The sequence below is a fragment of the Sebastes umbrosus genome, chromosome 1, assembly GCF_015220745.1.
Source record: "Sebastes umbrosus isolate fSebUmb1 chromosome 1, fSebUmb1.pri, whole genome shotgun sequence".
NCBI lineage: Eukaryota > Metazoa > Chordata > Actinopteri > Perciformes > Sebastidae > Sebastes > Sebastes umbrosus.
The window spans coordinates 36,908,197-36,924,162 of record NC_051269.1 but is presented as its reverse complement, the minus strand read 5'-3'; the positions used below and the strand labels follow the sequence as shown (position 1 = coordinate 36,924,162).

At 43.0% G+C, this 15,966-nt stretch overlaps 2 protein-coding genes across 3 annotated transcripts in view; one reads left to right on the top strand and one right to left on the bottom strand.

The window, feature by feature from the left end:
* LOC119492355 (inositol hexakisphosphate kinase 2-like) overlaps positions 1-15,966 on the bottom strand; it is a 1,011,171-nt gene that overhangs the window by 521,697 nt on the left and 473,508 nt on the right. The gene's annotated exons all lie outside the window — the stretch shown is intronic.
* cdh4 (cadherin 4, type 1, R-cadherin (retinal)) overlaps positions 1-15,966 on the top strand; it is a 255,715-nt gene that overhangs the window by 88,893 nt on the left and 150,856 nt on the right. For both annotated transcript variants that reach the window (XM_037774104.1, XM_037774170.1), the window contains exon 3: positions 14,089-14,112. In XM_037774104.1, coding sequence (XP_037630032.1) covers positions 14,089-14,112 — 24 coding nt within the window. The remainder of the gene's footprint in view (positions 1-14,088; positions 14,113-15,966) is intronic.

The window sequence follows — 15,966 nt, the reverse complement described above, 5'->3', positions numbered from 1 at the left end:
GAGACTGCCAGGCTGCTGCAGAGGTGCAGTCTCTCCTCTTCTCTCATCATAACAGTTTAGCTTCTATTTCCGCTCGTTTTTTCCCTCAAATCTTCTCCAGTACACGCAGCATGTGACGAAAGTGGAAGAGAGAGAAGTGATAAACAGGACTCGGTCAAAACCGAGTATATGTGTATCGTCAGTCTGTCAATTTGTGGCTAAATTGATACACAAATAGCCAGTGGTCACGTCTATAATGTTAAATCTAGTAATGGTACATGTCCACAGCCTCTGTCCTTTCCACGCTTCCCATTCATTGTTTATGTAAGCAGCCGTGCAATGCATTCTGGTAGAGAGACGGGGCGTAACGTTGGCCGCTCCTCATTTGCATAAAGTTGAGGTCTGGGCCGGTGGGAGGAGGTCACTTTAGGCAAAGCATGGATCTGTCAGAGCGATTAAGGCTTATTGTGTCATTAACTGTTGATGAGATATCTATGCCACAGAGATAAAATGATACCAGCAATCACCTGCTGGCTGCTCGGCTGTATGATACAGACTTTACTCATCAATTTAGTATGCATTGTTGCTTGGCATCAAAATTGACCCTGTTGTGTTTGTATCAGCCATGTGATCGAGGTAGGCATACATGCCTCCTTCGCCGCTTGAATTGAGCGGGGCATCCGGCGTATGTGCCGGCTGACACACCTTTTAAATGGTGTGCAGACTCCGCCTACTCAGTGCACCGCAGGCGGACCCACTCACTCACTCAGTGACAGACTTTTGCGTTTGAAGAGCTGGCCCTCTGCGTTGCAGCCAAAAGGCAGAGAGAAGCTGAAAATCTCCTTCTTCAGCGTCCACCTCTTCCTTTCAGCCTCATCGTCTCCCTCCCAGCCTCTGTGGACCCACAGGGTCTAACTAAGCACCTTCTGTCCTCCCCAGCCTACCCGACTCTTGACGTCCCCAGGCCCTCCGCCATCCTTCACTGGTCTTAATGACAGACATTTATTTAATTCAAGCTACTGGGAAATGAGATTAGTTTCGATAGAGGAGGACAGGGGGGGTGGAGGCAGACAGTGGAGCCAGAGGAAACGAGAGGGAGAAGGAAAGCGTGTGTGTTATCCCATCACCGGCCTCCTGCCTGCCTCCTGCCTGCCTCTGCAGCTTCATGTCATTTTAAAAACAACACATTTAATGCATTATAGTCCATTGCTTGTCATTCTGTCACTGACTCCCATCATGGCTCACTGCAGCGTGTCCAAATGAGCCAGCAGGAGCGCGATGAAAGAGATGATGTTAATGAAGATGGTGATAGTAGTGATGATGATGATGACAGGCTGTTGTTGCCGTCGGTTGGTAATGTGATCGCATCCACACAACACGTTGCTGATTGCTTCTCCGACGCCGCCTCTTACTTCATTATATTTGCAGAAGCTCTGCACATTGGGATGTTGCTCTCCACCGAAGAGCAACGTCAGACCGCTCCGCATGCTAGTGGAAGCATTGAGTCAGCAGTGTGTGTGTGTGTGTGTGTGTGTGTGTGTGTGTGAGAGAGAGGTCTGCTTGACTCTGTGCGAGTTGTGCAGTGTATCCCCCTCCAGCTCTGACACAGTCCACAGAGAGGCAACTGCGACAGGAGACCTTGGTTCCAACATATGTTCAATTTACCACTCTTCACACACACACACAGACATGGAGGCATATGCACACTCATGCAATTGATTGTTATTTAATTTACTCTGAATTGCAAGGTGCCTGCACACACACACACACGTACACAAACACGCACACTCAGCTGAATGCAAATCACATGAGATAAAGCAAAGACACGCACCCCTGCCTACAGAGATATGAGGCGGCTACGGAGGAGCACTAGGCTGCCTAAAGCCCCCGAAGCGCATGTCAACTCCTCCCTCCATCCCACATCGGCGCTCTGCATTTTAACTAAACATCTGGCTGTGTCAGCACCAGTTCATCGCAGCAGGGACCCCCACTCCCCCTCCTCACACACGCACACCCAACACCTCCTTGTTTTTGCCTCCAAGTCTGTCCCTGCATGTTGGGAGAAAATTCTGTGCATTGCATGTTGTGATTCATGTCGGTCGGGTGTTTATGAGTGAGCGTTGCGCATGAATATTCATTTGGATTTAATCATCAGGCAGCAGAGGTTGAATTCGCTGGCTTTGACTGGACAAACATGGGTGTCGAGGATATAAATACATGCCAACGCACACCCACTAATGCCAAAACGTCCTTACACACAAGATGTTTACATGCTGAAATGAAACCACCTACTGGGGCTACAACAATTAATCGGCTGCTACCTACAGTGCATTAACATTAAGGTTGAGTCACCCCATTAAATGCGTTCAGCCTCCAGGGTAAAGTGCTTTAATGTTAGCTGAGAGAAAGTACAAATAGCTGGGAACAAGCCGGAACCATTTTATATTTAGGGTCTAACAGCATACTGTATATTAATGGAAGCACTCTGTACAACAGGACTGATCCGGCTGTTAACAATGAAGGTTAAGACAGTTACTGTATGGCGCCTCGACATTGTGAAGAGAAGGAAGAAGTCTCTATTCATTAAACGCTCACACTGGTGGGATTTCTCCAGGCTGTGAGAGAATAAATTTCATCAAAATGACTCATGTTCAGTATTTAGTTTCACTTAGCTATTTTATTTCTTTTCTGAGGAAATAATGTATATAGCAAATTAGACATATATGTGATGTGCCACCGGTGGTCAACCTCTGGGTCTGAGTAGTGAAGCCAATGCGGAAGTGTCTTAAACTTGCATTCTTTCTAACAGCCAGCAGGGGGCGACTCCTCTGGTTGCAAAAAGAAGTCTGATTGTATAGAAGTCTTTGAGAAAATGAGCCTACTTCTCACTTGATTTATTACCTCAGTAAACATTGTAAACATGAGTTTATGGTCTCAATCGCTAGTTTCAAGTCTTCTTCAATACAGCATGATGTTCATTTAGTAAATTATGGTCCCATTTAGAGTCAAATAGACCATAAAGCAGGGGATGCTTTAGGGCGTGGCTACCTTGTGATTGACAGGTCGCTACCACAGAGTTGTCCATGTTTTCATCTTACAACTTTAACCCTTTCACAATGTGTTTTCAGTTCGTGAAAGTTAATTATAACATCTTGGTCACATAAAAAATGTGTTATTCAGCGTTCGGTTGTACGTAACGCCACCCTCTCGTGTCACTTCTGGTTGCAAAAAAACAAGATGGCAATGGCCAAAATGCCGAATTTGAGGCTTCAAAATGGTAGTCCGCAAACCAATGGGTGATGTCACGATGACTACGTCCACTTCTTTTACACAGTCTATTGGTGACACCAATCAAAAAGTTCTCCTGTTCATTTCCGCACCACTTACCTTGAAGTTTTTGACTAAAACAAAACTGTATTCTTCCCCCATCTTCTAGTTCGTCTTTCCAGATGAATAAAGACAGGACTGTTTTCTCATCTTGTTAGTATTCCCACTGTCGATTTTATTGAGTTACTGTCTTTGGCTTCTCCGAACGCAAGAGCTGATACAATTGACAATTCTCGAAAGTGAAAGTGAAAAACAAATGGTAAATGGATTTATATAGCGCCTTTCTAGTCTTCCAACCAGTCACAGTGTCTACACTACATGCCAGCATTTACCCCATTTACACACACATTCATGCACTGATGGCAGAGGCTGCCATACAAGGTGCCAAACTGCTCATCAGGATCTAATCTAATGCTCATTCACACCGATGGCACAGCCTTTCGGGAGCAATCAGGTGTTCGGTATCTTGCCCAAGGATACTTGAACATGTGGACCGGAGGAGCCGGGGATCGAACCGCTGATCTTCCGATTAGTGGACGACCTGTTCTCCCTCCTGAGCCCAAAAGAATGCTTTTAAATAACAACCGCGTTAAGTAATCCTCGTGTCTCGGGCTCACACTTTTCCAACCCTAGAGAGAGAGCCAGAAAAGCAGCTAACTAGCCACTGCCTATTTGGATAGATTTGCTTGTTGAGAAGGTTATTGGCAGGATTGATACCCTTGCCTGAGACACGCTGGCTACTCGTCTTAACTCAAACCCAGCTGGGGAAATTAGTGGATGAGCTCCTGACAGGCTCTCTGATGGAGAACATTTAGAAGTTAGTATCTCTTGAGGAGCAGAATTAACCTCTCAAGCTGTTCGGAGCCTATTCCCGTTGACAATATGGTAAAAGAGATCAGTTTAGACGCGCGAATTGGGAGTGGCCATGTGATATGTGATGTGTGAACAGTGTTAGCGGGGTGAAATCTCACCCAGCTTGTCTGTAACAAAGGCGGTGATGTCAAAACACATGAAATCACTAAGTTGTGTTTCACTAAGTTATCGTCAATACTTCCCCAGTGCAGCCTGGTAGTTTTGAGTGCAGCGCACGTAAGCGACGCTTATCTCCGAAGAAAAGGGGGCCTTTGGTGATTACAGTGTATTGGCAGTTGGGTGTGTGTAACAGCGGTCTCCTGAAGTGGCCCATTACCTCTGATTTAAAGTGTGTACAGAGTAACAGGCCAGGCAATACAGTCCCTCGTCTGACGATACCGATGGCATTCTGCTCACGGACAGGAGGGCTGCAGAGAGAGCGAAAGAGGCAAATTATGGGACTTAAAATGAGTTTCATTCACAGTCATAGAATCACATTTTCTACCATTAATAGCAACTTGGCATTCAATCCTTTTTTATCTGCATTTGGTCTTTGGCTCAATAAAAACTCGACATGTTTAGAGACGTGCATTAGAGAAGATACACTGGAAACCCCCCTCTATTTTGACTACCGATATGTACATGTTTATTCATGCCGCATTGGTTTAAGTAGTTACTGACCTCAGCAAATTGTGCTTTAAAGCATGTAAACCACTAAACTTAACTAAGAATGCATTTCTTGTGAACTGGAAACATGTTTACATGATTGATCGAAGTGAATGATTATGATAAAAAATACCTGCAAGAGTGGCATCAAACCTGACAAAGGCTTTTTTACTGTCACTAAACGGTCCTAGTCATCAGGACAGTCAAGAGAGAAAGTCATATATCCCCCAGTGTGCTGGCCTGTATCATTAATCATCCCATATTCTGCAGCAGATTTTGCCGGTATGCCAAATTCCACAGGAGTGGAAGATGCGTGGTCACAGGCAGCTTTGCAAAGCATTTCCCTGTTTGACTCACAAACGTTCTGTTAGTCTGTGATGACTAGAGTCTAAACCCTCGACAAGTGTGTTTGTGCGTCTGGTGTGTCACTGGCTCACACCTTCAAAACTGTATTTTCTTTTCTCACAATCAACACTAGATTATAGAGCTTCGGCATTCATCACATTTCCAATAGCACTGAGGGAAAACACAATTTTGAGGTACTTGAGGAATATGCTACTTTACACTTCTACTCTACAAAAATTCAGAGGAAAAAATGTAAGATTTTCCAAACAAAACATATGACCTTCTAATACACATGATTGTTATACAGTTAATCTACAGTATTCACACCATAGTGTATAAAGCAGCTGTAATGAGCTCCACCTCGACCAGCTACAACATTGAAATACTACTTGCGTGTTAATTCATCAATAACAGTAATCCACTAATGTGAGGTTGTATATCTCTCTGTAAAGGCCCATTCTACATAATGAGTGCTTTTACGTTTGACACATTTTTCCGATAATACATTTTTACGTAAACCTGCACTGATTGATATTTTGGCCTCTTGGGAGCAGAGAACCAAACTGTAAATGCTGAAATATTATCACCTCATAAAGTTGACATGGCGAACGTTAACAAACAGTTGCCTATTTACACACACAACAGCAACATTAGCATTCATTTCTGTCCACTTGATGAATATAAGTCCAATGTCACTTTTGGCCTCCCACAAAAGGGAAGGGAGGGAAATACCCGGTTCTTTAGCAGCAAAATTCTCCACTATGTTCACCAGTTAGTCACTAACTTTGTCTTTATGCTGTTGGTGCTGAGCAGGTAGTGTACAATTAGACAATTTAGAGCTTTTTCACTTAAAACAACTACTACGTCTGGAAACACTGCTGATGAGTGAATCAAAACAACAGATTCCTGGGTCGTAAAACCAAAATAATGAGCTGAAAGATACTAAAATGCTCCGTAGAGCTGAGAGGAACTGACGGGTGATAGTTCTCTGTGGGTCGGTCACTACAAGCAACTCCTTGAACATTACATAGTTGATATAGAAATATTGATAAGTGCAGCTTTGAGTTAAAAATTGAGGATTTCTACATCTAACGGAGTATTTGTACTTTTTTTTTTTTGAATACGTGACGGGACCAGGGCTCGAGACTAAGGGCGTCCCGAGGATAATAAAACATTTCCTGAACAATAAATCGGCAGGAGGAGAGCTAGTAACGTTAGCTGTTAGCAGCCGGTGGGCAGCAGCAAAGTCCTGCTTGGTTAAATAACAGAGCTAACAGCAAACGTACGGAGGATACATTGAGTAACATTATGATACGTTTAAGCTATATTCAGTAAAACTGAACGAGGTTGGGCGAGGTTAATTATAACGTTATCATGATGTGTTCAAATGTAATCTTGTAAAAAGAAACTTGAGGCGGATCATCAGGAATTGATAATAAATTTGCAAAAACCAGCATGCAAACAATTTTGTTTTTTACCGTGGTATCGAAAATCGTGGAATTTCACTACTGACTACTACATTTCTGGTATCGTGTCATCTCCTACCTTGTGATATTACTGCTTTTACCTGAGTAAAGGATCTCAGCTCCTCTGTTATGTTCTTCTTTCCATAAAGTAAGCAAGCTACATTACCTTTGGCTATCACAAATACATACATGCTAATCACTATGAACAGGCACACACACATTCAGTGGAAGTGGTATTCAAATTGACATCTTTCATGAACCCCATCAGGCATGTTTTCTATTATTTTGTGAACGAATCTCATTGAGAGAGCAAAATGACACAGAGGAGACTCACTGATGAGCACACACAGAAGGACTGACCCTCACCGGTGTCGGCATTACTGTCTGCGGCACCGTGGATTAGGCATTCCTAATCTTATCATATGGTGCTGAAGGTCGAACCGCATGTTGGGAGCCAAGAACACAATTCAAACATGCGTATCTGTTAGTCTAATATAAAAGCTTTTCAGGCAGTGGCCGTGGTTTATGTGTTGCACTGAGGGTTGAATATACGATCGCTCACTCCACAAGGGCCCTATTACCACAAAACGTTAATGCTCCATGTCATTGTGCTTCCATCCAGTCACTTTAGTACAATAATTAATCAAAATAAACATACAGCGCTTGACAATAAGGCTTTTATATTCGGCACTAATCAGACAACTCATTAGGCAGTAATGAGCCGACTCTGCCTGCTCTTGTCGTGTTTGGGGGAAGTTTGGCGCATGGGGAGAAGTGTGTGTGTGAGTAGTGTGTGTGAGTGAGAGAGCACACAGATACACATAGGCACACATGCACCCACATACACACACAAACACACGCACACACACACACACACACACACACACACACACCAGCCGGCACTCCTGTAGTCCCACTCCAATTATGGCAGCATCTCACCCGGGAAGAAGCCCACTTACCCAGCATTCACTTTATGAATAATTGATTGTTTGTGCCAGTGTTATATTTGTAAATACACGTTTGCTCTCTGATTAATAGTTTTCTAGACATACTCATTTGTTCAATTTGATTAGACTCTTAAATGTATTATTTATTAGCTGAAAATGCTCTCCGGTTATTAGTCATCACAAGAGCAACAAGAAGATTTGGCATAAGGACGCATCTGCATGCGAACAGACGTGCTCGCATCAATCCACACGCACCCGTCACATGGCAGGTGGCAGCGTGTGCGTGCGCGTGATTTAACACGTCGCTCGGATGTTGTGAACATTTTAACCGCCTTTCAGCATGTGTTAGTGTACGTCTTCTAGACTCGCAGCTGAGACCTGTCGCAATTATTGCATATTTGCCTGATCGCGATTGTTAGAGCTGGCCGCAGTCATTTTGCATAATCGCTGGATTTTACAATCAAGGGACTTTAAGGCCAATGTCAGAAATGTATCAACAAATAGAAAGTGAATTAGGAGTGTTTCCATCAACTGAGTGAACAAAGTGTCTACCTGAGCACAAGTCCAATGTCAGGAAAAAAACATAGGAAAGAGAGCTGATCTGTCTAGACCTTACTGTTGTTGGACAGGTTCTTCTGTTTCAGCTCATATGAGACCATATTTGTTGCTTTCAGAAGCAAGATGAAGACAGAGAGGTTATAAAAAATAAAAATAAAATAAAATAAAATTGTAATACAATATAACAACAACAGTAATAATAATAAAATATGTTACTAAATAAATTGAAATAAATAAAAAAAAATATTAATTAATTGTTTAAATCTTTAATAAAAAATAAATAATAATATAATAACTGTAATAATAATAAAATATATGAATAAATAAATAAATTATATGCTAAATTAAAAAATAAAATAAATAGCAATAATAGTGATGACAATAATAATAATTAAATAAACACAAATAAATAAATGAATAAAATAAATTCACATCAATAATGGGTCTCCTGATTTATAGCGGGGAAACTCCCCTACAGGTGCAGCAGTTCGTTTGACAGCTCTTGGGAAATTAATGCTGGGGTCATCGGTTCTATCCAGCTTTTCTAATTAGTTAATTCACATAAAAATGTTTGGATGAGAGTTATTGTTATAATAGTAGCTTGGGTCCTTTCAGGAATAGCTTGGTGCCTAATGTGAGCGTAGTGAGTGTGGTTGGGCGAGTTGCGGTGGATGCGGTCAGAGCAGAGAATAAATTAACAGTAAAGTTGTCATATGGTAGTAGACGTACAGTGTAGGTTTCAGTTTGTCTCTGAATAGATGCTTCAGTCTTGAACCACATTTTCATTACATGTGGTCTGCCTACTCTCCTGTTTGAGAACAAAATATTTAAAATAAATCTGTGCAGCAGAGCGAGAGGTGAAACATTTAGGTATAGTTGCAAAGCCAAACACAGCAGCACCGCTATGTGGCATAAAATTAACAAAAAAAGACATTTAAATGATTAATCGCAATTTCATGATCGTGACGGCCCGACTCACTGTATTTTTTTAGTTTTATCTTTGAGAGGATACAGTAGTAAGTAAGTCATTAAAGCATGGTTTCAGTATTATTATTAGTTCCATACGTCCATATGAACCAAAGTCATTAGGCTACCAGTCACTGTAATATAAAGACTGCAGAGAGGAAGGTTATCAAACAGACAATGCGGATGTAATTTGGTGCTTCGTGAGAATGTTTTCTTCATGTCATTTGGTGAAGGAAATGAGAAACTGTGACCTTTTGAGTGAGTTTGTAATAATGTGGGAGTTTGCATCATCACTTGCTTTGACTGATTCTTTTCACAGCATCTTTATAAAGAACCCGGTGAAATGCATTTCTATTAGAAAACTAATAGTGTGGTCAGACGAGAATGCAGGACGTTTGTCTGACATTTTAATTTGTTCACTGGAGAGCAAAGATGACAGGAGCAGCATCGTCACTGTAACAGGCCACATACCTGTTTCACTGCTGCTGATTCTCTAAATATAAAAAGAACATTGATAGAATAAAAGTCTTTTGAGGACTCACATGGTTTTTATTTATCTGTCTGCGTGTCCTATTTCAGTGGCTGAACAACTCCTGAGGTATTTGTAAGGACTTGAAAATTAAAACTGTGGTGGCAAGTCTAAAATATCTACAATACAATACTCACAAATGCATCAGTTTATCCAGCTGCAGCAGATGAGTTTGTCCAACTGATTCCTCCATCAAAGGATGGAGTAATATGCACGCTTTAGTTGCTTCTCTTCTGTCTGCCTCCAGGGAGTGCACTAGCTAGCTATCAGAGATCATAACAACACATTTAAGATCTTGAACTTGACTCCAAGTGTGTGCAGTCAACATAAAGGATTACTTTACGTACTATGAAAAAGCATACTTGTAGTCCAATGCTAAATGAGTACAACAAAGGGAGTCAGAGGTGGTAGACAGTAGCGCTGTGCCAGACTGGATAGAATGAACCCTGAGTATTTGGTGACCAGTTTCCCACCATGCAGTCAGTTTCATCAAGGATGTTTTTCTTTCTGTCTTTTTGTTGTTACTGCCGGCACTGCCAGTGTCTTTGTGTGTGACAAAAGGCCTACTTGAAAAGATCTTTAACAAACAAACCCAAAAGCTAAACGCCATCAGGAACAAGAATAGGAATAGTTGACGAGTGTAATCTTGACGTTTAGACCAGTGACATTGAATCAGCTAGCGCACCTGGTAATTACAGGTAGAATATGCAAGAATTTCATGAAAAACAATATATAAACTGATATAAAGCTAATCCCTCTCAATCATCACTTATGTATGTAGTAGAAATGTGTGGTGGTGTCTGTTTCTGCAGAGACCCTGCAGCCCTCTGCCTCTATTTTCTCTTTGCTTCTTATTTTGCTTTCTGTAAACAGCCTTTGGGCGTCAGCCAATACCAGCGCACAGGGCAGCCTGTTCAGGTGGTCAAATACGCCTACTATGGATAAGTACCTCATACAACCCCACTACAAAACACCCAAACTATCCCTTTAATACCATATCAGGTACTTTTAAGTATTCCAGTACTGTGAGTTGCAGGCTGTGGCTGATTTGGCTGTTACAGCATGTACACTGCTATTGTTGAAAACACTGAAACCTGTTGCAAAGAGGTTGTGGACGAATGCCCAGCAACTCAATAGGAGGGGTCTCAGTTACAAAACTGACAGACACGGTGCATCATTAGTGTGTGTGTATGTTAGTGTATGTGTTTGCGAGTGCGCATGCCAGTGTGTGTTGCGGTGCTCCTCGGGAGTGCTAGCAGGCCAACCGAAGAGAGAAGGAAAAGCAGCACTGCTCTGCACCATATGCCAGATATGAGCCTGCCTGCCAAGTTGTGGGGGATACTGGCAAGTGCTAGCAAGGCTGAATTCTTGACAGAGGGAGATGAATAATTGAATATGTGCGGAGCGAAGTTCTGTTGGGATGGAGTGGGGCGCCTTTATACACGGAGAAGGGGAATGGAGACGCTGTCTACGAGCAAAACTCTCATTTAGATAGTGATGTGTTTGCTTTTTGTAAACAAGTCAAAAAGTTGCAGAGAATTTAAGATTAACTTGAATGGATTTATGTCGAGACGCGAGAGGGAAAAAAAGCACAAGTTATGGGCATTTATGCATTTTGATGATAACAACTCAATCCAAAGAGGCCAAAAGCTGTTATCAAGCCTATAAGTTTTTAAGGAAAAACCGACAAAATCAATATACATACGAGATAAGGAACGCTTGAAGAGAAATAAGTGTAAGGTAATCAATATAGTGGAGACATGTTTTCAAACGGGGTATGCACTTTATGTATATATTTATATATCACAATATTTTAGCAGATCAGCCTCCAGTAAATGCAGCAGAAACAAATCTTACAGGCTCTTATAGTTGACCAGTAGTCCAACCCAGTCTTCTCACAACACATATTACTAATCATTGAAACCAAGGGAATGTATAGTCCGTGTTTAATGCAGTTATGTACAGTACAGCCACTTTTCAAGTTGGACATAATTCATGCATCTAAAGCAGACGAGAAGAGGAAAATGTTGTTTAGCTCGATCCAACGTAGCTGGTGTGTGAGAAACTATTCATGATTACATGTAAGAAATGAGGCACCTTCCCTTATGTTTTGGTAAAGGAGGTTGCACTACAACAATGGGATTCACAGTGGAGTGCTAGACCCGAAGTCCAACAAGCTAAAAATGTGATAGGGTAGCACATCCCAGATTTCAAAATCAACGAGGACAAAATACTAGCATTTCACTTGTTTAATTGGCTCACATCACTATAGACATACGCTTACGCGCTTCGGCACGGAGCCTACTTCAAACTTCAAAACGCTCTGAAGGAGGCTCCGTGCCACATGCGTTTTCCCATATGTTGCAGGTTCCCGTTTAATTTTATGGCATCATTTGAGGAGGTTCGTCATCAATCAGCACACCACCCTCTTCCACTAAACATCTCCGGACAACATACTGTAGAATCATCATTGTGATTTGCATAAAAGTAAAACAGGACTAAGGGGCTGATCACACCGAGACCCGTCGCTACGGGTGCGGCCGCTTCAAAATCGCCCCTTGGCAAAAGGCCTCAGGCTAAGCAGTTGATGCGCCTGTGGAGTGGGGCTGTGTGCTTTACCGGGCGATCAAATGTGATTAATGGAAAAATGGGATCTCTCTTTCTCTCAAAGACAGTAGCCTACATGAAACTATCATGACATGATATATGAATTCCCCCCTCCTCTCTCACAGTCCACCAGCTAAGCCACATCTACCAGCATTAAAACAGGAGGGAAGTGGTAAAGTAGTAAAGTCCACCTCTTGCTTAATTTGATTGGCTGCCTGGGCCAAGTTTGACACTGACGAGTGGTGCGACTCCGCGCCTGGCGCTGACAAGTTGAGAATATTTGAACCTTTGTGCACGTCTAAAACCGCTAGAAAAACACGGCGCCAGAGAAGAGTGCCGTACCATAGGAAAACAATGGTTTTGCTGGTGACGCGTTTCTAGCACCGCGTCTCGGTGTGATCAGCCCATAAGAGTCTACAGATCTGTGAGGCTGTACTTAGGTACAGTGGTGCTTTGAGCTTAATGCTAACGTGCTAACACAATGACAATGTTGACATGCTGATGTTTAGCAGGTATGATGTTTATCATGTTCAACATCTTAGTTTAGTGTGTGAGCATGCTAACATTTGCTAACTGGCACTAAACAAAGTGGAGCTGAAGCTGATGAGAAAGTCATTGTTCGAGGAAAAGAAAAAATGTGATCTAATGGTGGTGCTAGTTGAACAGATATGGTATCACCAAAGAAGGGAATGAATGTACGCACTAAATGTAGTTGTCGAGACATTTCACTCAAAGCCACAAATATCAACCTGATGGTGGCACTACTAGGTTGGTAGGGTAAATCATCTTCTGGGTACCGTGAATGTTTCATGGCAATCCATCCAATAGTTGTTGAGATGTTTCAGTCTGAACTAACACGGTGGACTGACAGACTTTGCCATCTCAGCCAGGCAACTAGTGTGTCTAAAAACTAGACAGTTCGTTTTTTCTCACCATTTTCCGCCAAACTTTTGTGAGACGGTTAAGTTCAATATACAACATAATCATTTTGCTCTTGAAACAAAACTCCTCTTGTGAGAGGGGAGGCCTGGAGCCACCACTGAGCCTCTCCTTCACACTTTTATTTATTTTTTTCATCACTGGGATGCTGGGATTCATGATGCCTGAAACCAAGAAACCAAGTGCATCTGATCAGAGCTGGTATTTTTCTAAGTCAACTTTAAGGCTTTCTAGATTAAAAAATATAAGCAATAAATGCAAAAATGAGCCACGTAGATTGCTTCTGATCAAATGTGACTCAGCAGCTCTGCTGGAGGACACGGGAAGGGCAGGCAACCAGGAGAGAGATGTCAAGAGCCTCCACGGCTGCCTCTCCCCTCTTCCTGTCACCCAGCTGCGGTGCCAAGGTCTGAATAAATACCGCCCACGACGATGTACATAAGTGTGTGCGATACATATATGCAATATCCCGCAATTCTCTTGTGTTTCATTGAGTGAGCACAAGAGCAATATAGACATCACAACAAGTGTTTGAAGATAATGATGAATCCCACTGCTTGAGGCAATGACAAGAAGTATAAGAGAGAAAACACACTGTATTCTGGTTAAATGGTGCCGCCTGGATAATAGACAGAGACAAATGTGAGCGACTACGTAGTTGTGACAGCAAATTTTCTCCAACAGTAGCCTTTACGTTCTGTGTACTGTATGTCACTGTCCGGCTATTGCCTGTGACTTTCCATTAATCCTCAGAAATTGATCTGTTTTGTTCTCTTGTTTAACGTTGACTTTGGTTTTGCAATGCCACTTTTACTGAAGCCTATTATGTTCTAATCATCCTCTCTCTCTCTCTCTCTCTCTCTCCCCTTGCCCTTTTCCTCCCTCTCTCCTTCTCTCCCGGTGACAGATACCACCCTGTCCAGTGAACGTGGTAAGTACCACTGCCGCCGCCACCACACACTCCCTTGATTTAGAGCCATCTGTGCGTGGACCGGCGCATTGGCTGTTTGCGTTGATGTGGAAGGAACCATTGTCAGATGTTAGTCTCAGTGGGGGAGCGCCGAGCCACGAACATCATTTGCATCACCAGGAAGCAATTTTCCTCTCCATCACATTGCATGTCACGGCAAATGTTGAAACGGGGAGAAAAACATCAAGCGAATGCAATTATGAAAGCAGCATCCACAGACCCATGTGGCCAATCAGAGTTTGAATTCCGTACATTTTCCCTGCACGCGTTTTGCCTCGACCTACTTAGTCAATTTACCCCCTTTTGACTCCAATAGTACTCAATAAGGAGCCAATAAGTGGTATCTTTTTCACCGTGTCTCATTCCGGCTTTCCTGGAACACATCTCCATGTAGTCTAAATAGGGAGTAGATGGATTCTCCCACTGAGGCAGCCTCTCTTTTCATTTTATTTTGAATTAGGCTCCACTCTGTCGTGCTGTTATTAATGGCTTCCTGTGCTTGGAGGAGCGCTTGAATCACTTCATCAAACAGGTTTAAAGAGAGAGTCCATCTGCAGTGCTGGCTTTGTTTGTATCTTAGGTTTATTTTTGCATGCAGTTTGCAACCAGCCACTCTTCTTCTTTGTGTGCTTATAGTAGACGTTCCCCTCTGTACGTGTCATCATCAGAGATACAGTTTGGCGCCGAGACAAGCAGTGATCCCGCTGAACTCGCTCTGCTCTGGGGCGAAATCGTCGAGCTAAATTGGTGTGGTGGCATCACACGGTGGAGACAAAACACCACATGCTGTGCGTCTGGTCTTTGAAACCTCAAAGTGGCGAGAGGGAAGAGAAGTGTAAAGTTGTGGTTCAGATCAAGCGCTGGAGGTTTATGTCTGAGTGTCTGGTTGACCCCCATTGGCTGGTGGAGGAGACGCAGCACAGAGTAGCTTGTGTGATCAATTTTTCATTGCTAAGCTTTAGCGACAAGATGGCACTTGGATGTTTTTTACACCATGGCATTTGTGTGTGCGGTGAACGGGTGAAATCACGTAGTGGATTACATGAAATCCCACCGACAGAGTTAAAACAACACACTGACAGTCTCTCTCACTCGCTCTCTTTTTTACCATCTCCTCCTCCTGGATATAAATTAACGGGAAGCAGCCGATACAGTTTTGGAGGTTTGCCGGCCTCTAACAGGTCCGAACGACGGGAGTGCACAACTTTGAGCCCAAGAGAAAACCAGAGAAAAGTCCCGTTAGAGAAATAAAGGAATCTCAGTGCAGCCCGCTGCGGTGTCGGTGCTGGAGATGAGGCGAGAGCGGCCGGTTCTGGTGGACGGTGCACCCCCAAAACGCCCCGAAACTGCATTTCAATCGGAGGACCTCAGCAACATGTCTATCCGTCCTCCGGTGCCCTGTGACCGGCGTGCAGAGGTGCGGCTCCTCGGTGCAGCAGCAGCCAGACGGCCGCCTCGCCAGGAGGAGACGGTAAAGAAGACAGCGAGTGAGAGTGTCGGTGTGTTGTGCTAATTCTTGTCTCATTTGTCGTCTGATAAACAGTCAATTAATCAAAACTGGGTTGAAAAGCAATGCAATGTGGTTGCCATGGTAATGAATTACCAAGTCTGACTATTAACCACACCCTCATCCTCTGTTTGAGAAAGAAAGTTAACCAAAAAACAGGAAGTAAAACTGGCTGGAGGGGGGGCTTTAAACTCGACAAAGAGCGGGGAATAAGAAAGCACAATGGGCGAAGTATTCATCCTGAGTGTTATCCTTGATGTTTTGACCTTTCTTAACCGCTCTCACATTAAAACACACGCATGAGTACT